General features: G+C 54.1%; 1 protein-coding gene across 3 annotated transcripts in view; it reads right to left on the bottom strand.

Annotated features, from left to right (window-relative positions):
- ASIC1 (acid sensing ion channel subunit 1) overlaps nucleotides 1-23,164 on the bottom strand; it is a 45,515-nt gene that overhangs the window by 9,898 nt on the left and 12,453 nt on the right. Inside the window, exons 1-3 of one of the 3 annotated variants that reach the window (XM_044227880.1) lie at nucleotides 15,063-15,119; nucleotides 13,852-14,229; nucleotides 13,003-13,198 (exon numbers count right to left, since the gene is read on the bottom strand). In XM_044227880.1, coding sequence (XP_044083815.1) covers nucleotides 13,003-13,198; nucleotides 13,852-14,213 — 558 coding nt within the window. In that variant the 5' untranslated portion in view covers nucleotides 14,214-14,229; nucleotides 15,063-15,119. Of the gene's footprint in view, nucleotides 1-13,002; nucleotides 13,199-13,851; nucleotides 14,230-14,748; nucleotides 14,783-15,062; nucleotides 15,120-23,164 lie in introns of those variants that run through there. The other 2 variants (XM_044227881.1, XM_044227879.1) reach the window with 2 other exon arrangements.

Here is a 23,164-nt window from a genome sequence, read left to right as displayed (position 1 = left end):
CCCCATGTCATTGGCCACACCCCCGCCTTGTCCCAATACACTCCAAAGACCCCAGTTCCCTTACAGTCACTGCCATGACCCCAATTTACTCAGTTCCTTCCTAAGCCCTTAACTCCCCTGCAATCATTGCCTTGACCTCCAATTTCCCCACCGCCAGTCTTTGACCCCATTTATCCTCCTCTCGCTCCCCTGACCCTGGCTGAGCTTCAAGTAAAAACCCCCTCCCCCAACCCTGTGCTGAGCTACACTTGGGTCACTCTCCCCTCCTCCACCTTTCCCTTCTGTGGCTTGGGGGGCAGCCCAGGTTCCATTAGCAGAGGTCTCTCACTGACCACAGACTCATTTATGGCCAGTTCCCGGCACCAGTGGGGGGAGGGACCCCATCTCTTGTTGCTGAAAATCTTCCTGGCAGATCACCACTCCCCTCCCCACCACCCAGCTTGCCCACCCCTCACTGGTGCAGGAGAAGAGTTCGAGGAATTCTTTCTGGCAGGTGGAAGAAACAGAACAATCTGCTAGATAAGGTGGAGAGTGTCAGGAACCAACCTGGGGTGCCCCCCAAACCCTCAGTCCTAGTCCCTCAGAGGTTCCCCATGCCCCCAGTTTACCATTCTCTGACCCCAGGTCCCTGGCCCCTCTGTGTGCTCTGGTTACTCAGGGCCACTGAGTGAGGAACTTGAGCCACCAGTCAAGTCTCCAGGGCCTAGAAGGTGACCTGAGGGGAGGAGTGGGAGGGAGGGAGGGAGGTGAAGCATGTTAACCCTTTTTCTGCAGGGCCAGAGACAAAGCAGCAGGAGTTCCATGAGTCTACTTGGACCTTGCCATTCCTTACCATCACATAGCCCCAGACCCCCTCCCCGCGCCTTTTCTCCCCTCCCTCCCTGCTCCTACACCTCTTCCTTTCTCCATTTGCAAGCAGGGACCCTGGAGTATATTAGGGATGCGAGGCAAGGTGCCAAGTTCCAGCAGAACTGACTGACGTGGGACCTTCAGCCTCAGCTTTGCTGCCAGGGACACAGAGGCCCCAAAAGAAGAGCAGCCTTTGAGATCTGACTCCTCGCCTTCCTTTCCCCATTGCACTCGGACTGGGCTCCACCTTTTTTGCCTAAACGCTGGCCTTCCCACTGATCTCCCTAATTCCCTGCCTCCCCAGTTTCTCCCCACCTTATATAATACCGTATGTAATTCTGACCATTCTCTGGCGCTGAGACCTCCTTCACCCCCTAGTGCCTCTTGGTAAAATCACGCCCATCTTGGGAAAATTTATGTGAGGCCTTTGTAATTTACCTTCCAGCCTCCCTTTCCTATCCACCACCCTCCCCCAAACAGAAGTCTAACGTCCAGCCATGCCCTTCTCCCATTCTGCAGATCCGCTAGGCTCATCCACAGCTCCATGTCTTCCCTGGACTCCATCTAGAGAATTTCTTCTCATTTTTCAAGACCTTAGTTACATGTTACCTCCTCCAAGAAGGCTTCCCTGACTGCATAGGGCATAGTGAGTACCCACCCAGGAAACAGAATGAAGGGATTAATTCTGCTCAAGTCCCTCCCTTCAGGCATGAGTAGTAACCCACAACTTCTTGAGGACAGACTGTGAGAATGAAAGACCAAGACACAGGGACCATGCGAAGGAACTAGAACCAAGGAAGACCAGGAGCACCCAGGGCAACCAGAGAGGTCACTGCAGAGATGAGACAGTCACTGCAGAGATGAGAAGGTCACTGCAGAGATGAGAGAGATAACCCACCACCCCACCTCCAGCTGTTGTCCTCAGGCTTCTTCTGCATGAATTCAGAGGTTCCTTTCCTATTTCCAGTCCTGTGTGCATTTGCCTCCCCCCACCCCTCCCCGTTCCCCCTCAGCTCTCAGAGGGCTCTGCACGTCCTCAGGAAGTGTTTCAGAGGTAAGTTGTAGGCCTGGGTTGGGGGTGGGGAGGCTACAGCTGCCCATGCATTCCACACCCACTAGAGGGCGCTGTTCCCCTCCTTCAGACTCCCTGGCAGGGCATGTAGATTAGACCTCCAGAGGGAAGAAAGAAAGGCAGGGGACACTTCCACCACCGGGCTTCACCAGACAGAAGGACAGGCGCACACAGAGCAGCTTCACAGGACAGCAAGTCCAGGATGGCAGGACCCGTCTTCCCCCACACCAACATAAAGACCCACACTGCACACCTACACATCACCACACAGAGCTCCATTGTGGGGCAACAAACATACACACACCCCAAATGGATTTCCTCTCTCCTCTAAAATCCTTTCCCACCTCACCTTGCTCCAGTAGACCAATCCAAAGTAAGGAGGTAAGGAAAGTCTCAAGCAGCGCACATAGACCCACAAGCACAAAGTCCCAGGAGAAAAGCCCCAGGGGAAGTGGCCAAGCAGAGACCCATGCAGGACAACAAACACTTCTGAACCCTCTGTCCAGGAGGAAAGCCTTCCCCGTGTCAATCCCTACCCAGTACCGCTCTTAAATTGTGTGTGGTAACTCAGTGGTTTCTGACTTTTTCCACATCTCTTTCTAAACACGATCCCCCCCAACCCCCATCCCACTGCAGCCAACATCTGTAGAATGTTTAATGCTTCTCAGTAGATAGTTCATGGAATCCTTATACAACCTAGTGAAATAAACAGGTTTGAGTAACATCGCCCCCATTTAACAAATGGGGAAACTGAGGCATGGTGACCTGTTCAAGATTCATGGAGAGTAAGTGGTGGGCATGAGACTAGTATTAGATCACCCCCTGCAAATCCTTTCCTCCTACATTCTTTCATTTACTCATCAAATATTTACTGAGTATCTATGTGCTGGGGACACATGAAGAATATACAATGGACTGGGTTCCTGCCCTTGTGGAGTTTACTGTCTAACGGGGGAGCAGACACCGTTTCTAAAAATTGTAAAAGTAAATACTTAATTGCAAATCATAATAAGTGCTATGAAAAGGTAATTTGGCTCTATGGGAGCAAGTGCCAGGAGGATCCAACCCAGCCTGGGGAATCAAAGCAAGTTTCTCTGAGGACATGATGCTTGAATTGTGATCTAAACAATAAGGAGGAGTAATTAGGTAAAAGTTTGTATGAGGTGGGGCGGGGGAAGAATATTCTAGAGGGCAGAGTCATGCAAAGGCCCTGAAGATCCTGGGGGTGGAGGCGGGGTAGGGGGGAGAGCTCAGAGGAGAATATAGCCGGAGAGCCAGAGTGGGGTAAGAACAGTCCGGAGAAACAGGCGGACCCAGACCCCTTGGGACTTGAATGCCACAGCAAAGATTCCTGTCCAAGGACAATGGGAAGGTTTCAAGTGATCAGAGTAGTGTTTTGAAGAGACAACTAGGAAACAGCCAGAGGGGCTGCTGGAAGACCTATTAGGAGACTATCCCAGGGTGTAGGTGAGACAGGAAGTGCACCAGCTTGGAATGGGGTAATATGGTGGAGATATTGAGGGAGCAAGAGTGGCAGATCCCCTTAAGGGAGGGGAGGGAGATGGAGTGTAGGGATGCTTGCTAGTTTGCATAAGTGGCTGAATGGTGTGGTGGCTCACTAGGCCAGGAACACAAGGAAAGGACTAGTTTGGGAGATAAGATGATGAATTTGGCTTTGCACATGCTGGGTTTTGTGAGCCTTGGGGACATCCAAGTGGAGGTGTGAGGGGGGAGATTAGCCACCAGCACAGAGGGTGAGAGGAGAAAGCTAGATGGAAGCACATAATCTGGCTGGTCAGGGTCTAGATGCTTACGAGATGGCCCAAGGAGAGAAAGTTGGAAGGAAGGATGGAAAGAAGAAAGGGAGGGAGGGAGGAAGGAAGAAAGGGAAGGAGGGAAGGAGGGAGGGAGTGAGGGAGGGAGGGAGAAAGGGGAGAAGGAAGGAAGAGAGGAAAAGAGATCAAGCCTGAGTTGTCAATATCAACCAAAGCCAAACAGAATACCAACCTGTGACTTAACCACAGCCCCTAGTTACATACCCAAAATATGAGTCCATTGGACAACCAGAGAACATAAACAAGAATGTTCATGGTAGCTTTATTTATAATAGCCAAAAACCTAGTAACCACCCAAAGGTCTAACAAGAGTAGAATGGATAAATACATTTTGGTGTAATTATATAATGAGAAGCTACACAGCATTGACAAAGCGTGAACTACCACTGCACAAAATGGGACAATCTCACAGACAAAATCATAAGCAAAAGAAGACAGGCATGAAAGCGTGCAGCCTGTATGGAGGATACATGTACTCTAAGAACTTCAAGAACAGGGGCGCCTGGGTGGCTCAGTGGGTTAAAGCCTCTGCCTTCGGCTCAGGTCATGATCCCAGGGTCCTGGGATCGAGCCCCACATTGGGCTCTCTGCTCAGCGGGGAGCCTGCTTCCCTTCCTCTCTCTCTGCCTGCCTCTCTGCCTACCTGTGATCTCTGTCTGTCAAATAAATAAATAAAATATTTAAAAAGAAAAAAAAACCTTCAAGAACAGGCAGAACATATCTGTACTGACAGAAGTCAGAATAATGGTTGACTCTTGTAGGCTAGTACTGACCAGGAAGAGGCAAAGGAACTTCCTGGGGTGTTGGAAATGTTTTAGACTTTTTTTTTTCTTTTTTGAAAGAGAGAGAGAGAGTGTGTGTGCGATGAGTGGGGTTCAGGGTAGGGGGAGAGGGAGAGAGAGAATCTCAAGCAGACTCCCCACTGAGCACAGGGCCCGATGCAGAGCTCGATTTCGCCTCCCTGAGATCATGACCTGAGATGAAATCAAGAGTTGGATGCTTAATTGACTCAGCCACGTGGGTGCCCCAGGAAAGAACACTTTAAAAAAGAGGAGGTGGTCAACCATTTTGAATGTCATTGAGAGGTTAAGAATAAACAATATTTACAGGATCTGGCCACACAGAGGTTGCTGGTGGCTTTATAGCTCTAACTGTTTGGGTGGAGTGCTGGGTGGGGGGGAGCCGCGGGGAGAAGGTAGCCTCAGGTGGAGTGGGGAATGAGTCTGAGATGAGAAAATGGAGACCGTGGAATATCGACTTCATATTTCTGAATTATGTCTGGGAAAGGAAGCAGAAAGAGCGAGAGTGGGGGGCTGGAGGGAGTTGTGGAGTTGAGAAACCTTTGTGTGTTTTTTTTTTGTTTTTTTTTTTTTTATTTGACACAGAGAGATATCACAAGTAGGCAGAGAGGCAGGCAGAGAGAGAGGAGGAAGCAGGCTCCCTGCTGAGCAGAGAGCCCGATGTGGGGCTCCATCCCAGAACCCTGGGATCATGACCTGAGCTGAAGGCAGAGGCTTAACCCACTGAGCCACCCAGGCGCCCCGAGAGACCTTTGGTTTTATTTTAGCCTCAACCCTGATACATAGCAAATGCTCAATAAAAGTTAGCTGTATATTGTAGCTATATATTTCAAGATGGGAGAATCTTTTTTTTTTTTTAATTTATTTATTTGACAGAGAGAGATCACAAGTAGGCAGAGAGGCAGGCAGAGAGAGAGAGGAGGAAGCAGGCTCCCTGCTGAGCAGAGAGCCCGATGCGGGACTCGATCCTAGGACCCTGAGATCATGACCTGAGCCGAAGGCAGCGGCTTAACCCACTGAGCCATCCAGGTGCCCCAAGATGGGAGAATCTTAAGCGTGTTTCAGTGTCAACAGGTAGATCCCACTGGAGAGGGAAAGACTGACTGTAGATGAGGGAGAGGTGGAATCTTTAGGGTAAAAATCCCATACAGGTAGAAGGAGATCAGATGGAAAGACTGGGCTGAGATTTCAACCTAGACAAGAGGGATGCTCCCCTACGGGAAGGGGGAGGGCTTGGCTGAGATTTTGATCTTCTCCCTGAAGCAGGTAACAAGGTCATTTGTTCAGGGTGTAGGGGGTGCTGGGAAGAGTGGCTCTTTGAGATGAGTGGTGAAGTTTGCAGTAGTCACTGGGACCAGCAAGGTGACCTGGAAAACACAGCGGGGTTGCCAGGGGGCCGTGCACACCCATTTCAGGATGTCGATCATGAGCACAAGGTGACTGCAAGCTGGCCTGTTGTGTGACCTTCACTGGTCGAACTTGGCTGTCCTGGAGCCACCTGAGGAAAGCCAGTGGTGGCGATATCCACTAGGGCTGGGATTTGGCCAAATGGTGCAATGAAAAGACAGGGCAGTCAAAAGACTTTGGTGTGGCCAACCCGAGTCTGCTGTTCCTTCTCCTTTGCACCCTTGTTTATCCTTCCTGCCTCCTGCTTCCTTAGAGAGCGTGGCAAGCTGGGGACCCAGACACCCTCCTCCCCATGCTCCACACAACAGTTCCTACTGTCACACAGAAAGACCCTGGCCTTCGAAGATTTCAAGTCAAGGTCCCACTCTGGCATTCATCAGCTCTGTTACCTCAGGCAAGTCACCTAACATCTCTGAGCCTCAGTTTCCTCAAGTCTCTCAAGTGAAGATCTTAATATCTGCCTGCCTCCCAGAATTAGGAGGCTCATGAGCTAAAGTAAAGGGAATTTGTAAATTGCAAAGCTCGACTGGAAGAGATGATTAATTTTGCTGGTATGTGCTCTGCATGCGACCAGAGGTTTGCCTGCACACAGGCTCCCTCCCACAACCGCAATAAGTGAGCTACGTGCACCCCCCGAGCTCATCCATACACGTCCACTACACACTCTAACCCCCATCCACATTCTCAGGCACCCCCAAAGAGGGGCACACGTGTGCTTACACACTTGGGGCACACCTGCAGGGGCATGTCACAGGAAGGCTGAGTTGGCTGCTGTCCACCGTCAGGGTCACTGCAGCAGTCTCACCCCAGGGATGTCCCCAGCCTGCCTCCATGATCTGATGCATCAGTTAGAGATCACAGCCCCACAGCCATGAGCTACAGGGCCCAACCTCCCAGGCCTTGCCCCCCGCCCCCCACAGACATGTCAAGGGGGTGTGGATGAGAGAGGACTGAAAGTGTCTTCTTTCCAAGAAATCACAGTAACTCAGAAAAACCACCACTTGCCCTCCCTCTCCCTTGGGAGTGACCCTGGAGAGCCTGGGATGGCAGAGTCTGCCCTTATGGTTTCTTAAAGGACCGTCCCCTCTAGGGAATACACAGCTGTTTCGCGCTCATTTTACAACTTTCCACGAGGAAGATGTGTGATCCACGAGTACCGGAAAGTCAGTGCCGCAAAGCCATTCCAAGCGTAGGCCAGCGAGGGCTTAGCCAGAGAGTCCCAGAGGCTGAAGGAGGGGCTGCCCCTTGGCAAAGAATCATTTAGCCATCTATTTGGAGCCTCCTTTCTTCACGAGAAATTGTGCCTAGAAGCTGAGAAATGGAGCCAGATGCAACTCTGCCTAAAACAGAACCCGGGGGGGGGGGGTGTCCCAGGGCCCAGCTGCACCCCTCGCCAGAACTAGGCACCACTTCTCAGTCTTGCTGTCTGCTTCCCAGTGTTGCCTCCTAGGATCCCCATGCATGACTGGAAGGTCCTTTGCTGGAGGGTAGAAGGTGCTGGAGCGCCACCTCAGACCTCCAGTGCAGGCAGGCTTGTGCCTCGGTGCCTGCGGGGATGGAGAGGGTGGGGGGTGGTGAGGGAGGGGGAGTGGAGAGGAGTGGGGGGACTGGCCAATGACCCCTGCTAGACAGCAGTGGGCTGCGCAGATGCTGGGGGAGGGCTGCATGGGGGGGACACCCCACATCCCACAAAACTGGAGTTTCTAGATAGCTGATCTGGGCTGGGGAGATGGGAAGGACTCCACCATGTCCAGAGTCCAGCACCACCTGGTACATTACTCCCCGTTCCCTACGGATGCCTTTGTTACCATCCCCACCCCCTCATCTTGGAACCCCCCCTCCCCTTCCGTGAATTGCACTTGATTCTAAGCGCCCTGAGGGCAGGGACGGGGTCTGTTCACCCTTACACTCTGGCGCCCAGCACAGCACCTGGCACTTTGAAAGGGCTCTGTCACAGGAAAGAACCAAGTGGAGCTTCGCACTTCCATCCCCAGCCTCCTGCGTCATTCCCCGCCCCCACCCCCCAGGACTGAAACTGCCTTCCAGAAAGTTGAAGCATGCTCAGAAGCAACCTCCACCCACAGCAGAAACGTGGGACCTCTCAGCAGCCCCCCATCCCCACCCCGGGCTTCTTGGACGCTTGCCGGGTGCAGCAGTGAGGGAAGCTTTGGGTTCTCCCTGGGCTGGGGCAGGAGAGAGGCCCAAGGCTTGGAAGCGCTCCTCCTCCCCACCCCTGCATTTCCCACTCTGCCCCCAGAGGCACTTAGTTACTTACATCAATTCTCTATTACTTTAGCCAGCAGCCGGGAGATCAATTAACTTAGAGTAGCCTCTTAGCTAACTGCAGTCTGGGAGAGAGGTGGAGTCCAGAATGGCAGGGGAGGAAGGAAAGAGAGGGAGAGGAGGCGAGAGAGAGGAAACTACGTTATCCCAAGGATGTTTGTGTGTATATGCGTATGAGAGAGAGAGAAACAGAAAGACAGAGAGAGAGCAACCCTAACCAGGGTCCCCTGGATTCTTGTAATCGGCTCCACTCCGAGCTCTCTCTCATCTCCTCCTTCCAACCTCAGGCACTTCTGAGGGAGGGAGAGAAAGCAAGGATGAGGCTGGAAGGAACGCCCTCCTCCAAAGTTAGCCTCTCCACTCCAGCTCTCTCCTGTCCTGCTGCCATCTGTGGTTGCTCCCCTTTCTTCCTCCCCCCTCCACACCCCCAAAGACAGCCCGGACTCTGCCCCTGAGCAGGGTGGCCTGGGACCCTCCTTCTCTCTAGCAGTCTGGGCAGCCTCTTCCTGCAGCAGCCCCTCCACTGCCTGCTAGCTGGAGGGAACAGACCCAGGTGGTGAGGCCAGGCCTTCCCCAGGGACTCCTGGTCTTAGCCGCTCTGCAGTGGGAGGTGGGCGAGGCAAGCTAGGGTGTTGTGGGTGTGAGGGGTGTCAGCGAAGGGGCAGAGTTAAGTTGGGGATGAGGAAGCCCCCATGCTAGTCCTGGCTCTCTCCGGGACTTGCCATCCCTAGCTCAGCTTGTTTAAGATGGCCTCTCCCTCCCTTCTCCAGGTCCCGGGATCACCCACCTCTGCCCCCTGCTTCTCTCAGTTTCTCAGCCCTGTAGATGGGGAAGAGTCCTGCCCCCCTCCAGAACCTTAAGTAGATTTCTGTGCCCACCACCCCTCACTCCATCTCTCCTCTGGGGAATTTCTGCCTCCACTCCAAGGTCCTGGGGGGACACTCCTGTGGGCCCCCGCAAGGATTCATGTCCCCTATCGCTTGTCCCCCCAGTTCCAACCCCCTCCTGAGAGAGAATACTGGCACCACTGCACACCCACCCCCAAGATTTCCATTTTCTACTCTCTCCTTCCTTCTCTTCCAGGGTCCAGAGATGAATTCCCTGCTCTCTCTCCCCCAGGCAATGGCTCTGGGTCTCAGCTGGAGCAGGGGGACGGCATGGGGCTGACTGGGCAGCCATCTGCCAGCCCCCTCCCCTCGGTGCTGTTCAGCATTCCAGCCACACAGGCGTTCCCACTGCCAGGGACAGATAAGGTGCAGCTGGAGGCCGGCACCAGCTGCAACTGTGCTCACTCCCTCCGGCCCCCACCCAGACCCAGGCACACAGCTGCGCCCCTGGTCCCCCTCCATGGAACCCCTGCCCTGCCTTGGTCTGACTGCCCCTGAGGTGGAGTGGCAGAGCAGAGCCTGCAACCCTGTTGCCCTGGCAACCCGACATCCCCCCCCCCCCCGCAAAGGAAAAGAGGTGGCCAGGGAAGAGGGGTCCTTGAGAGTGGGTTCCATGGTTGCTTTTTTTCTTCTTTTTTTGGTAGCTCAGCAGAGAGCTACTGAGTTGACCCTCTGCTTCTTCAGTCTGAAACCAGTTTCTCCCAGATTTGGCCCAGGTTCCCCATATTTATCCCCACTCTCCCAAGCGGCCCCAGCTACAGCTGGGGGAAGGACCTGGTCAAACACGCTATGACCACCAGTCCCCTGTAGTTGAGCTGGACTGAAAGTACATCTGAGGGGAACACTCGTCCCTGCAGACCCCCCTGCCAGAGGAGCTGGGATCTCTGAGGGACCAGAGTCTGCTCCTTCCTATGCCTCCTGAACTATCCTCCCTGAGCAGGGATCTCCCAAGTTGGATGAGCTTGGTCCTTGGAAACCTGCAGCAGACTTCACATGTACCTGTGCACATTATATTTTGCAAAAACTGTGAGCCTGGGCTTGGACTTCCAGTTAGAACCTGTTTCAAAGCAGCAGAAGATGCCAAGGAGGTCTCTCCTAAGCTCTGACCCAATAGGCAAATGTTTCCTGTCAGTGCCCCATCTGTCCTGGAGCTAGATAGACACCTCTTGACCTAACAGAGAATGGCAAGGATGGAGAGGCAGATGTTAAATATTAGACCAAAGGAGAAGAGAGAGAAGATGGAGTATCAGGCAAGGGATGTCCACACCCCCTTGGAGCCAGGGAGCTGGGGGAGGGGGCCGGAGCCCTTCTTTTCCCCCAGGGACATGTCAGACATGGACTCACAACCCCACTCCCATCTGTGTAGGAACATCCCTAGGGCCGGAAGTGATAGAGTTCCCAACACAGAGACAGTGTGTAGGGAGGTCAATGAGAGAGGGTAGAAGGAGGGGCTGAGACCTCAGGTGCAGCCAGATTCAGGGTCAAGTCTTTGACATGGACTGAGAAACATAAAAAACCTAATCTCTGGCAATCCAGAACCCCAAAATGTCCGGGCTGGAGCCACCTATAGGCTACTCTCATCTCTCTCCCCCACCCCAACCTCAAGCAAGGAGAAGAACTCAGATTGCTCCAGAATTCTATAAACCAGTCAAAGTTCCGTCTGAGTACTCGGAATTGTCCCTTCAGATAACACGAACCAGTCACATGTCAGGATCTCCATTTTCATAAACCGAACATGTCCTAGCATCACCACTTGGAATCTTTCTGGACTGCAGGGACAAAGGGAGCCTCATCTGGACACTTTCTGTGGACTACTGCACCCCCACTTTATATCTCCTCCGTCTGAGCCAAGTACTCTGCCCTTTATCCAATACTGCAAACTATTCAAGCTAATGGGTTTTCTCTTCCTCGCTGCTCCCTTCTGTTGGCTGTGCTGCCGAGGGGGATGTCTCTGCCTTTCACCTAACTTCTACTACTCATGAGTACATCATTGGTGAGCCTGGGAACCCTTTGGTCTCAGGCTCTGGGGAATCCAGGACTTCCCTGTTTTGAGAAAGGAAAAGAGGGAAGGTTAAGAGCATCACCGTCTGCTCCCCATCAGCTTGGCTCAGCAGGGAGTGTGGCCATGTGACCTTTGTCTGGCAGGATTAACAAAGGCCCCTGAGACTGGTCTGCAGAGCAGGCCTTAAAGGATTGGGAATTCTTGTGTCACCTCAGCAGGAAGAAACAAGCATGACCAGGGCTCCCACATTTCTACACAAACCCAGTGCAGTTCACGCTCCCATAACGCCAGGAGGAAGCAAGCAAGCAGGGGGAAAATGGGCAGGGAGAAAAGGGAGTCTCTGAGAGCAGAGAATTAGGGGCAGGCATGTATAGCGAGGGGGTCCTGGGGGAGACTGCGTTTTCAAAGAGCAATGAGCAGACTTGGAAGTGGACATGATGGCTCCAGGGCCAGCGATGGTATTAAAAAGAGGACACTCGGTTGGAACTTTACAAGACACAAGTTCTCATCCAGAACCTGTCACTAACCAGCTAGTTGAGCTCAGGCAACTTATTCCACCTCTCTGTGTCCCCTTGTGTGCATTTGTAAAATAGAGAGAACGTAGCTACTTATTCAGCCTAGGGGAGCCCACAAAGCCTAGGAGAAGGAGAGCCTACAGAGCCTTCTGAAGAGTTAAGAGCATCATTCTCTCATCGGGTGTTATTTTTCGCATCTGGCTTCGGGTCCTCTGTCCCTCTCCAGCCTCTGTCTGGTTGTAAGCTCTCAGGATCCTGTGTGACTTGCCAAGGATCACCTGGCACACGAGATCCCAGTCCATTTCCTTAACCCTCTCCAAGATGCTGGCTTCGAGGCGGCCCCATCTTGCGGGGAGTGGGGGGGTGGGTCTGCGGGACAGCTCCATTAAAAAAAAAAATTTATTTATTTGGCAGAGATAGAGAGCACGCACTCACAAGCAGGGGGAGCGGCAGGCAGAGGAAGAGAGAAGCAGGTTCCCTTGACAAGATGCTGCCGGGCTCAATATCAAGACCCTGGGGATCGTGACCTGAGCCCAAGGCAGATGTGAGCCCTCAAGTGAGCCACTCAGGTGCCCCTGGGGCATCTCCATTTTAAGAAATAAAGAGATGGGGGGAAAAAAAGAAGCAAAGGGACCCTCCAGTTTGGTCATGACTATGTGCCCCAAATAATCTCTCACTTCCTTAGATCCTGGCTCTCGCTCACCGGGGGGAACCCAATCAGACAGTATGCATGTGTGTGTGTGTGTGTGTGTGTGGCAGGGGTGGCCCAGAGAGAATTACCTGTCTAGCTATGTAAGAGAAAGCTTCCCTTACTTCCCATGTGTCACAGTGCTTCTCCAGCTTAAATTCAAATCACCCGTCAAAATGCCAGTCCCGAATCAGTAGGTCTGGGAAGTGGGGTGGCTAAGCCCTGCAGTTCTTTTCATCTCCCTGGTGTTGGTCCTCAGACCTCACTTCAAGTAACAAGGCTGTAGCTTCCCCACCCCCATGTCCAGCTCTGACACCTGTGGCCCAGAAGGGAAGCTGGAACTGACGGGGGCAGTGGGGGGGGGTGCCGACGCGCGGCACACCAGGCTCCATGTGTGTCTGTGTCTGTGTGCACCTCTGTGTGTTGTGCACTGAGTGCTCACTTTACTGTCCTCATGGACACGAGGCTGATGCTGAAGCCCTCACACAGAGCAAATGGACCCCTGTACTGAACCAAGTCTCCTCCGAACAGAAGCAAACCCAGGGGACATGCAGCTTCCTCTTCCAGAGCAGCAAGCTTGGTGGAAGGCCCACAGGCTCCTAATCCTCTCCTCCTCCTCCTCCTCCAGGACTGACTCCTAACCCACACCAGGGGATTCACTCACCACCTTGAAGTCTTCTGCGCTGCAGACCTCCCCCCGGAAGTGGCAGGAGAGCAGCATGTCTCGAATGTCGTGCCCTGCGCGGTCATAGAACTCACGCATGTTGAAGGGCTTGGGCTTGAAGCTTCGGAAGTTGGCCTTGTCCTGCAGGATTTCCAGCTGCTTCTCATCTGCCATCTGCGTGTCTGGTATCTCATACCTGGAGCCCAGGGGTGAGCGGCGAATGGATCAGCATGACTTTCAGGTCTCTGCCTCCATCTGGCTTCCAGGGTCCCATACCCAACCTCGGCAGGGGAGGTGATGGGGGTTGGGCAGGGAGGAGGGCAGTCATCAGCCCCAGGGATCAGGCCTGGGCATAGGCACAGAAGGGCTGGGTGTGTCCTGAGGACCTGCCCCATGGGGTCTGAGAAGACAGTACGATCCAGAGTGGCTGCGTGGGTAAGGGAGGGATGGGCAGAGTGATCATGGCAGGAGCTGTCTTATATACTCAATCTCCACTCTTTAAAGATGGTCTGCCCCCATCCCTCAAGTGAGATGAGGAGCAAGCACAGTGGGTGGGAGGGTGGCAAAGGTCTCTCGAGAGGCTGCTGATGTCTCACAGCTCAGACTGGGCAGGGGCAGAGCTGTTGGGGACTATGCTGGGATCAGAGATTGGGTGCCCTTAACTGCTTTGTTCAGTCCCGCAATTCCTTTGCTGTGAGTGGCAGGTTTGGGGTGGGGTGGGGAGACAGGGTGGTCTGGGCTCTAAAGAGTGGGTTTTGAGAGACAAGCACCCTGATGGGGGTCACCAGGAGCTGGAAGGCATGCGCCCTGGGGGCCCTGTAAGCGACTGGACGGGTGGGAGCTGCCCACCTGTTGTTGAGCAGGGCCAGCAGCTCCCCGGCGTGGTACAGGTCATTCTTGGAGACTTGGCTAAAGCGGAACTCGTTGAGATTGCACAGCGTGACAGCGGGGAAGGTGAGCTGGGAGGCAGCCACCTCATCGAGCTTGGTGACGTGGTGGTAGTGGAAGTAGTACTGCACTCGCTCGGTGCACACACACAGCAGCACAGCCAGGGAGCCCAGGAAGCACAGGGCCCACAGTGCCCGCTTCAGAGACAGCCGCTCGTAGGAGAAGATGTGGGCCAGGCCGTGCAGCGTGGAGCTGCTGGCGAAGGCCTGGATGCTCACCGGCTGGACGCCACCCACCTCCTCCTCCTCGGCCTTCAGTTCCATCCTGACCGAGGGGATCCTAGGGAAGGAGGAGGTAGTCTGTTACCATCCTGAGATAAGGGTCCTCACCGGGGCCCTGCAAACGCATCCAGTCGGAATCCCCATTGCCAGAGGTTACTGCCTCCGGGGCAGGACACTTCCCTTGTGTATGAGCCCAGAGGTGGCTGCCCAAGGGACACACTCCTAGAAAAGGCTTCCCCCAAAGGCAGGGGCTCTGGGGTCAGCTCAGGCCAAGAGAATGCTCTCCCAGAAAAGCTTCCCAGGCCATGGGAGACCCCAGAGGTAGTCATCCGAGAGTGAGAGGGAAGTCCCAATATTTTTCCACGGGCAGCACAGGAGTTCCCTCCAGATGTGGGGTCACTCTGGGACAGGGATGTCCACCCCATCCTGGAGACGAAAACTCCCCCAGCCGGACAGAACCCAGGGTCCGGAGCTCCTGGTCAAGGGTGATCCCAGGACTGGGTTTTCACCCGGGTGAGCTAAACCTGGGCTAAAATCCCCCTAAGGAGGTGGGGAGGGGCCCAGCCCGAGACCTCACCTGCGGGCGTCTCCAGTTCTCCTAACCGCGCAGGCTGTCTATGTTTGGGGTGGGGGCTGGGGGGTGGAGGGCAGCCCGAGGTGGATGCATGGGGGGGGGGCGCGGTTCCCTATGACAGCTAGCAGTCCCCGCCCCGGACGCAACCCCCCTCCAGTCCAGCTTCCCGACGCAGCCAGATCCCCTGCTCGGCCCCCGCCCCCCTCCCCAGCCACCGAGCCGCCCCAGCAGCTGGGGATAGCGAGAGGGGAGGAAAAGTCCCGGCTTCGGGGTGCCGGGGAGTCCCGCAGCTAAAGGCGGGGGTTTCAGAGACCCACCTGAGGGGGCTTCGGGAACCCGGCAAGCGGCGGCGGGTCCTGGGGCGCGGGGCCGGACGCGGGCTCAGCGCCGAGGCGCGGAGGGGCTCATGGCCCGGAGCGGGAGCCCGCGGCTGCCGCGGCACGCCGCGCAGAGCCCTGCAGGGAGCGGCCCGCCCGGCCCGGCTCGGCTCGGCTCCGTCCGCTCGCCCGCGCGCGCTCCCTCGCTCGCCTGCCTCGGCTCGGTCCGCCCGGGCTCGGCGCGGTGCGCGGTGCGCGGTGCTCTCAGCCCCGGGATCTGCAGGGATCCATCGTCCGGCCGGGAGGCGGCGGGAGGGAAGGCGGAGGGGGAGGGGAGAGGGTGCGCGTGCGCGCCTACGAGTGTCTGCGAGGGTGTCTCTGGGCCGGTGTGCGCGCGGGGGCCCCGGACGCGGGAGCTGGACCGAGGGCTCTCTGCGCTGCCTCGCCCCCTCCTCCCGGCCGCTCTCGGCGGCTCTGCCTCCCTCCGGTCCCGGAGCTGTCTCCCTGCCTGCGAGGCCCTATGGCTTGTGTGTGTGACTATGTGTGTTATGTGTGTGCGCGCGCGTGCGCGCGCCCCCGCGCGCGAGAGGGAGGGAGTCTGCCCCCAGCGTCCCCCTCCCCGCGCTGTCTCCTTCGGATCGATGCTCCTGCCTCTTGCTGCTGCTTCCTCTGGTGGCCCACGCGTGCGCGCGCGTGCGCGTGCACACACACACACACACACACACACACGCAAGCTCCGAGTCACACTTGACTGATTCAAGCACTTGCTCGTGTGGAGACACAGACACACATAAGACCAGAGTCACACCACGTCACTCAGTCACACACACACACACACAAACCACAGACATCACACATTCCAGAGGCCTAGCCTACAGGGTAGGCACTCAGGAGCTTACACTTATTCACCTCTTCTTATCCCTGCTCCCATCTATGTGTGACATGTACACAAATGCACATACAAAAACAAATATATAGCTTGGCTGTCCAAATCCCATCTTTGTAGCCTTGTGCTTGCCTTTATGGGGTGGCATGTTTGCAGCCCCTCACTGCTAAACCTCTAAAGAAGGAGCATAGAGAAGGACGAAGAGATAGCCAGAGATCAAGGGAATTTGGACAGAAGTCAAGAAGTAAGGAAAGGGAAGGAGGTGGAATGAGGTGGGAAGGTGGAGGGTTAGGAGGGTGGGGATGGACAGGATGAGGAAGGGATGGAAGGAGGAGCTCTACTCAGGAATGGAGGAGAATTCTGGGGCACTAAGCCAAGGTCTGGGGGCTGCTCCTCTAGCTCTCAGTTCTCTCCTCCTCTTTCTCCCTCTCTTCTCCTCACTGAGAGGCCTTGGGGGGCCGTCCCTATCCAATTAACAGAGAAGGAGCAATCAAAGGGAAGTTGTTAATTTGCTGATGCTCATTAGGGGCTCTTAGCACGGAGACTGTTGAGGTCTGATGGTGTCAGGTGATGAGGAGGGGGGTGTAGGGGGACCAGAATTCTATCTCTAGCGACTCCTCCAATCCACTTGCAGGTTAGCACAGCTCTGGCAGAAGGAAGGTGAGAGGTGTATTCTCAGGGCTTTAAGTGAGAAGAAAGAACCTGTAATGAGAAGAGTCTGGAACAATGGAAAGAAGTTGGATGAGAAGTTGTAAAGTGTTGGGGGCAAGGGGTACGTGAGAAACGAGAGAAGGGAGCTGGAGATCCCTAGAGGGAGTGTAGGCTTAGACCCCAGGAGGGAGAGTGGGATCCATTTACTAGGGGCCTGCTCATGGTGCTGCCAAGGGGAAGGGAGGATCTTGGGTTCTGGTCTTGAGTTGGGGAGCTGTCCAGCAGCACCAGACAGTGCTGGAGGGCTGCTATATCCCTGGGCAGCCACTGGGTGGCAGCGCTATTCCAGATACTTAGAATCAACCCAAGGGGGCATTTGAGAGTGGGAATTTGGCCCTGAACAGGGGCACGGGGCGGGGTAGAGGTGGGGGGGTAGGGGGCTTGGGGCTGGATTCTTGAATTCCAAGTGTCTCAGGGGAGGGGAGGACCATCTTGGAGCATCTGCAATTCCCATAAGTCCCCACCCTCGCAGGTTGAGTGACACATGGAGCTTCCTCAAATGGCTGCAAATTGCTTCAGTCACCTGGGATGTTACTGAGGGAGGAGCGGGGGTGGAAGGAAGGTGATGAGGTGAGGTGGAGGCAGACAAGGACTAATCGAGGCCAACAAGCAGCCTCAAGAGTCTGAGGGAAGATAAAAGTTGTGAATCAGGTAATCTCAGCTTCCAGAATGGGCCCTGCCGTTCATTAGGATGGGCAGGTCTCTTGACCTCTCTGAGCTCAGTTTCCTCATCTGTAAGATGGGGATAAGATTTATTTCACAGGAATTTCTAAGGATTATATAAGCTAATGCATAAAAAGTGCTTGCACTTTAGCTTGTACCTAGTAAATCTCCAATAAGTAACTATTATTAGTAGTATGAGTGTTTAGATCCAGCCACAAAAGCACCAGAGCAGCCAAATGAGGGCAGAATCTGAGAGTGGTTCTCAACCCAGGCTGCACATCTGAATCACCTAGGAAGATTTTATTTTATTTAAACATTTTCTCTCTCTCTTTTTTTAAGATTTTATTTATTTATTTGACAGACAGAGATCACAAGTAGGCAGAGAGGCAGGCAGAGAGAGAGGAAGGGAAGCAGGCACCCTGCTGAGCAGAGAGCCCGATGTGGGGCTCGATTCCAGGACCCTGGGATCATGACCTGAGCCGAAGGCAGCGGCTTCAACCCACTGAACCACCCAGGCGCCCCCACCTAGAAAGATTTTAAAGTGGTGCTTTGGCTCCACTTAGTCCAATTAAATCAGAATCTCTGAACGTGGGACTCAGATTTCCCAACTTTTCAAGACCTCTACTATATAGCAGCCAGTCTTGAGAAACCTTGATCCTGAGAATCCACAGGTCTAAATCAGGCTTCAGTATGGTTCCTTGTATGACAGACCCAGACTTAGAAGTCTTTCTTTCTTTTTTGTTTTAAAATATTTTATTTATTTGAAAGAGCAGGAACCTGGGTGGCTTAGTCAGTTGGGTGTCTGGCTTCAGCTCAGGTCATGATCCTAGGGTCCTAGGCTCAGGCCCTCAATCCTGTGCATTGTGCTTCCTGCTCAGCAGGGAGCCTGCTTCTTCCCCTCCCTGTGCCCCCCAACCTTCCCCCCACACACTCTCTCTCTGAAATAAATTTTTAAAAATCTTAAAAGAGAGAGAGAGCACACAAGTGGGGGTGGGAGAAGGACAGAGGGAGAAGTAGACTCCCTGCTGAGCAGGGAGCCCATCTCCCAGCAAAGGGAGCTGCGGAGGCTGAGCTCCATCCTAGGATCCTGAGATCATGACCTGAGCCCAAGGCAGATGCTTAGCCAGCTAAGCCAGCCAGGCACCCTGGAAGTTCTTTCTTATGCACAACCTAAGTACATCACAGTATTGTTTCCTCTTCATTTGGGGCGAGATGGATTCCTGCACAGATCCCCACCCCCCATCCCTGTCCTGTACATTTCAGCAAACTTACACTGTGTGAAATCCCAGCATTGGCCCTGGGGACTTGGCAAGGAGTGGCATAGTCACTGTCTTCAAAATTTCCCAGTGTCAAGGGAGAGGTGAGTTGTCAAGTGACTCTAGCTCCAAGGTCAGGAGTAAAAGTGAGGGTTGGGCCAGCATAGAGTGGCAGAGGGGCAAGTCATACTGACAGAGGTTTGGGCTGCAGTGATGAGGAAAAGGGGAAGTTGGCTTCAGCAAGATGAAATTTGAGGGATCCAAGGACTGTGATTAGTGTCCCACTGTTCCTTTCTCCTTCTCTGGACCCACCTACCTCTTATGCAGGATGTGATGATCCTAGCTCCTTCAGTCTCCTCCCAATCCCTTGCCCACACTTCCCTCTTCTCTGACTCCTGTAGTCCCTAAGCCTCAGGGTCTCCCCACTCCCCCAACCCCTCTACCCCTGCCACCAGAGCTTTGTCATTCTGCCGACCTGGGATTCAAATCTCACCTCTGTCACACCAGAGCTGTGTGATTATGGACAAGTTACTTAACTTGTCTGAGCCTCACTGTTTCAACAAGCCATAAAATCTGGCTAAAGCTCACAATGGTGAAATAATGTGTGCCTAGTAAACAGGAGTGTTCCATCAGTAGTAGCAAGTATTATTTTCATCCCTGAGAGGCTGATGGGGGCAAATTCCCCATGGACACTTCTTTTGCAGATGGCCCCATCTGCTCTAGGTACAGAAGCACCCTCCAGCCTCTCAGAGACGAGGGGGAAGGGAGGAAAGCAAAGAGGGGGGCGAAGTCCCCTGGGACTCCCAGGCAGCTCTTCTCTGCTCCCCCATGCGTGAAATCACACAAGCCCCAATCTGTCTGCATCCACTTCATCTGCCGGCTCAGCAAATGCAGAGACAATTAAGGAGTTAATTAGCAGGCGGGTGGGAAGGGGCTGTGGACCTGAGGCTGATGGGACCCATCAACACACCCCTCCCTCACTCCTCTGGGTTCCATGTTGCCCCCCCCCCCGCCCCCATCCTTCTCTTCCCCCTCTGCTTTCTCTTTCTGGTCCGGATGCTTCTCTTACCCTCCTCGCTCATTTCTCTGCTACCCTTGCCCTTTCCCCTCAATCCCGTGCTGTCTTCCTTTCTTTTTCCCTGCTCCTATCTCTGATCTCTCCTCCCTCAATTAGCTTGTTCTCCCTTTCCCTTTCTCTTTCCCTTTCCCTTTCCCACCCAAGTCATTGCCTCTTCCATCCTTCAGGGCTCACCCTTCTCCCCGTGTCCTCCTCTTACTCTGGTCCCACTTCATTCTCCACCCCTTCTCCTTCTCCCGTCTTCACTCCTCCCTCTCAACTTGAATGTGGGTCTCAGAGAATGTGGCTTGTTCACTCATTCAGAGTGCTGTTGGGCTCCAGGCATCAGGGGGTTCAAGGTCGCCTGCCAGTCTGGGTCCCCACTTTTGTAATTTGAAGGGGCCTCCTCTGGTCCTTACCTTCTCCCAGCACCTCCCACTCCTGGCTCTTGGGGTGGGGAGGTTCAGTCTCTTTCCTGTGTCACTGCTTCTGGTGGGGGGTGGGGGGTGGGGGGAGCTCTCCCCCCAAACTCCTCCTGCTGATATTCTCAGGGTCTTGGAAGTTCTTGCGCACATCCAGGACCTTTCCGGACCCTTCTTTTTTCTCCCTCAGCCTCAGGGAAGGGGGCCAGCAGATGGGCACCTTTCTTGCATCATACATTTGTATGTCATCATAACACTTGGGGAGTCGCGGCTTCAGAAGAGAGGGATGATTAAAGAGAAAACAGAGAGGTGAAGAGACGGAGGAAGGCAGTACAAGAGAGAGATGGAGAAATTGGGGCCAAGACAGAGATTAAAAGGGCAGACGGGGTGGGGGGAGGAGCGGGAGGGAAGAGAGATTGAGGCGGAGAGAAAGGGTGAGGAGAAGGTGGTAACAGAGACTGCCAGATAGGGAAGAGACCGCTAAGGTCCCTTCCCTGCTTTAAAATTCTGGGTCTTTGAAGAGTGAACAAAGGAGAAACAAAAGACCTGCAGAGTACCTGGGCCTTTTCCTCTTCCAGGAAACTTCCCCAGTTAATCCCTCACCCTAGCACAGACCTCCCATTCCCCTCGTGCACCAGCTGCCCCCGTCTCTGTTTCCTGAGCTCCCGCTGCCCTGAGAGCAGGTCTGTCCTGTGTCATCCCCTTGTACCACCCCCACCAAGGTGAAATGCTTTACTAGAGTGGGTAGTGGCTGTTTAGACCCCACAGAGGGGAAGGGGACAAGGGCTGTAGACAAGGCAGGTGGAAGGGGAGGGGGATGACTGTGCTCCACCCACACTCAGTAGGTGCCTTGGATCTTAGGGACCCTGAGGGCAGCAGGGATGGCATTGGCAGCTCCAGGATGCAAGACTTGGCCCTGGCCCGGCACTTATATCTGTTCAGAAGTGTTTAGTGAGTTGCATAAATGAGGAGCATCCCTGGGGGCCATAGCTGGGTCTGAGGGTCCCTTGGGCTTGGGGACATCCTCCATCCTCTGCATCAGTTGGTCCCGTGGGGCGCTTCTGTCTCTGAACTGCCCCTCAACTGAGCACAGTCCTCCCCCTCCCTGCCCGCTCCCCCCAACCCGGAAGGACCCTCCTGCAGCCCTTGCCTTCCCCCAGACCCTCACCCAGGCCCCTCTGGAAGGCGCAATCTAAGCGCTTAGGGCAGCCTTTGAGCCGGAGGAGGCAGTGCCGGTGAATAATTCATGGCGCTGGGAGGCCCTTATCTCCCAGGCCGGCCCCACCCGGGGCCCCTGCGCCGGGCCGCCATCCCGCGGCTCCCCGCTTTATCTCGACGCCCAGCTTGTAATGCAGCCCGCCATATCACAGGCAGAAGGGGAGATTAATTTTCTGGTTTTGCATGGGCGGGGAGAAGGAGGGGGCATGGGGAGGTGCTGGGGAGCCGAGGCTGGGATCTTTCCGATTTCAGACTCCAGCGGCTTAATCCTCTCCGGGGCCTGCAGGAAGGGGAGGAAGAGGGTGTTGCAAGCCAAATTTCATCATCAGCGGCAGCCCCAACAGAGGGAGGAGGAGGCGAGGGGGCCAACAGAAGGGAGAAGCAGGGCTCTGGCGCAGAAAAGGGAGTTGTTTGGAAACAGGGTAAAAGGCAGCCCTCTCAGCCTGGGCTTACAGACTGCTCGGCTTGTCGGGAGAAGAGAACCCGGGCACGTGGGGTACACGTGTGGGCACACATACGCATACACACGGCAGCGGCAGGCACGCGGGCATACCTCTTCGGGAAGTGGTACCAGCACTGGTGTCTGTCACACCTCATGTGGGTCCTGGCACACCAGAGTCCAGAAAGAAGGGCTGACTGACTGAAGGGTGAATGAATGTCTGGGGGAATGCTGATGAGCTGAGCAGACATAGCTCTGCATGCTCCTGGAACGTGGTTCTGCCATTTTCCCATCTGCCCTGGGGGCCCTGGCACCTGCAGACGGCTGGCTCCTTCTGTTTCCTGTGCCTCTATGGTCTATGTATGGACACTGGCCTGGGGAGCCAGAAGGTCCCTGCTGCTTCTGACACAATCACCCTGAGCTAGAGGAACCTAACATCTGTTCACAGAGCACCTATTATGCACCAGGACCTGGGTCGGGCAGCCATGTGTTCCCCAAGATCTGTATTACAAGTCAGTCTCACCTTCAATGAGCTTATGGCCCTACTGGGAGGACCAGACACAGAAGTAACTGACTGGGATGCATGACAGAATGTGATGCTTTCCAGGAAAGAGCTACCAGTCAAGTGCTCCGAGGAGGACGAGAGTTGAAGATGACCAAGAGAGTGTCCTGGAGGATGAAGCATTTGAGACGGGTTTTGAAGCATGAGTAGGAGTTTGAGGTAGCCATAATGGCATAGGAAGGAGGCAAGGCATTTTAGGAGGAGGAAGAAATGGGAGAAATGATCATAGAGGATGAGAGTGAAGCAAAGAGGTAGTAATTTTGTCTGGTGGGTGAGGGGGAATAGTGAGGGCCAAGGCTGGAAAGCAGACAGAGGTGAGGACATGAAGGTTCTTGATAAGTAGAAGGAGCTTGCATTTGTCTGTGGTCATTAGGGAGCAGTTGCAGGGTTTCGAGCAAGAGGAGGTATGATCAAAGTGGTACCGGGGGAAGATAAAGATAGCCAAACATTATTGAGCTATTGTGCTCTGGGTATTGTTCTAAGTGCTATGGAAGCAATTTTCTCACTTAATCCTCAAAGCTACCCTCTAAGTAGGTAGTAATATTATCCCATTATATAGATGAGCAAATGGGGTCATAGAGGTCTTGGCAAGAGGATAGGAATTAATTGAAGACAGCAGAAATCACAGATGGGAAGTTTAGGATGATAGATTCTTTAATATCTCAAGCATTTTTGGGCATGGAGGGGAATATTCATTATTTTTCCTACATTGATGTCCAATTTATTAATCTTTATTCAATTATTAAAATTCTCCTAAATATTCTCATACCACTTATACAACCAATAAATCAAAAACTTATGAATTTGGCAAATTGTATTTCCCCAAATATTTAAACATTGACTGCAAATGGAATTAATTAAACTCTTAAAAACTTTCAACATCTTAAA

This window comes from Neovison vison, chromosome 12 (genome assembly GCF_020171115.1).
Source record: "Neovison vison isolate M4711 chromosome 12, ASM_NN_V1, whole genome shotgun sequence".
Lineage (NCBI taxonomy): Eukaryota > Metazoa > Chordata > Mammalia > Carnivora > Mustelidae > Neogale > Neogale vison.
This window is presented reverse-complemented; position numbering and strand designations above follow the sequence as displayed.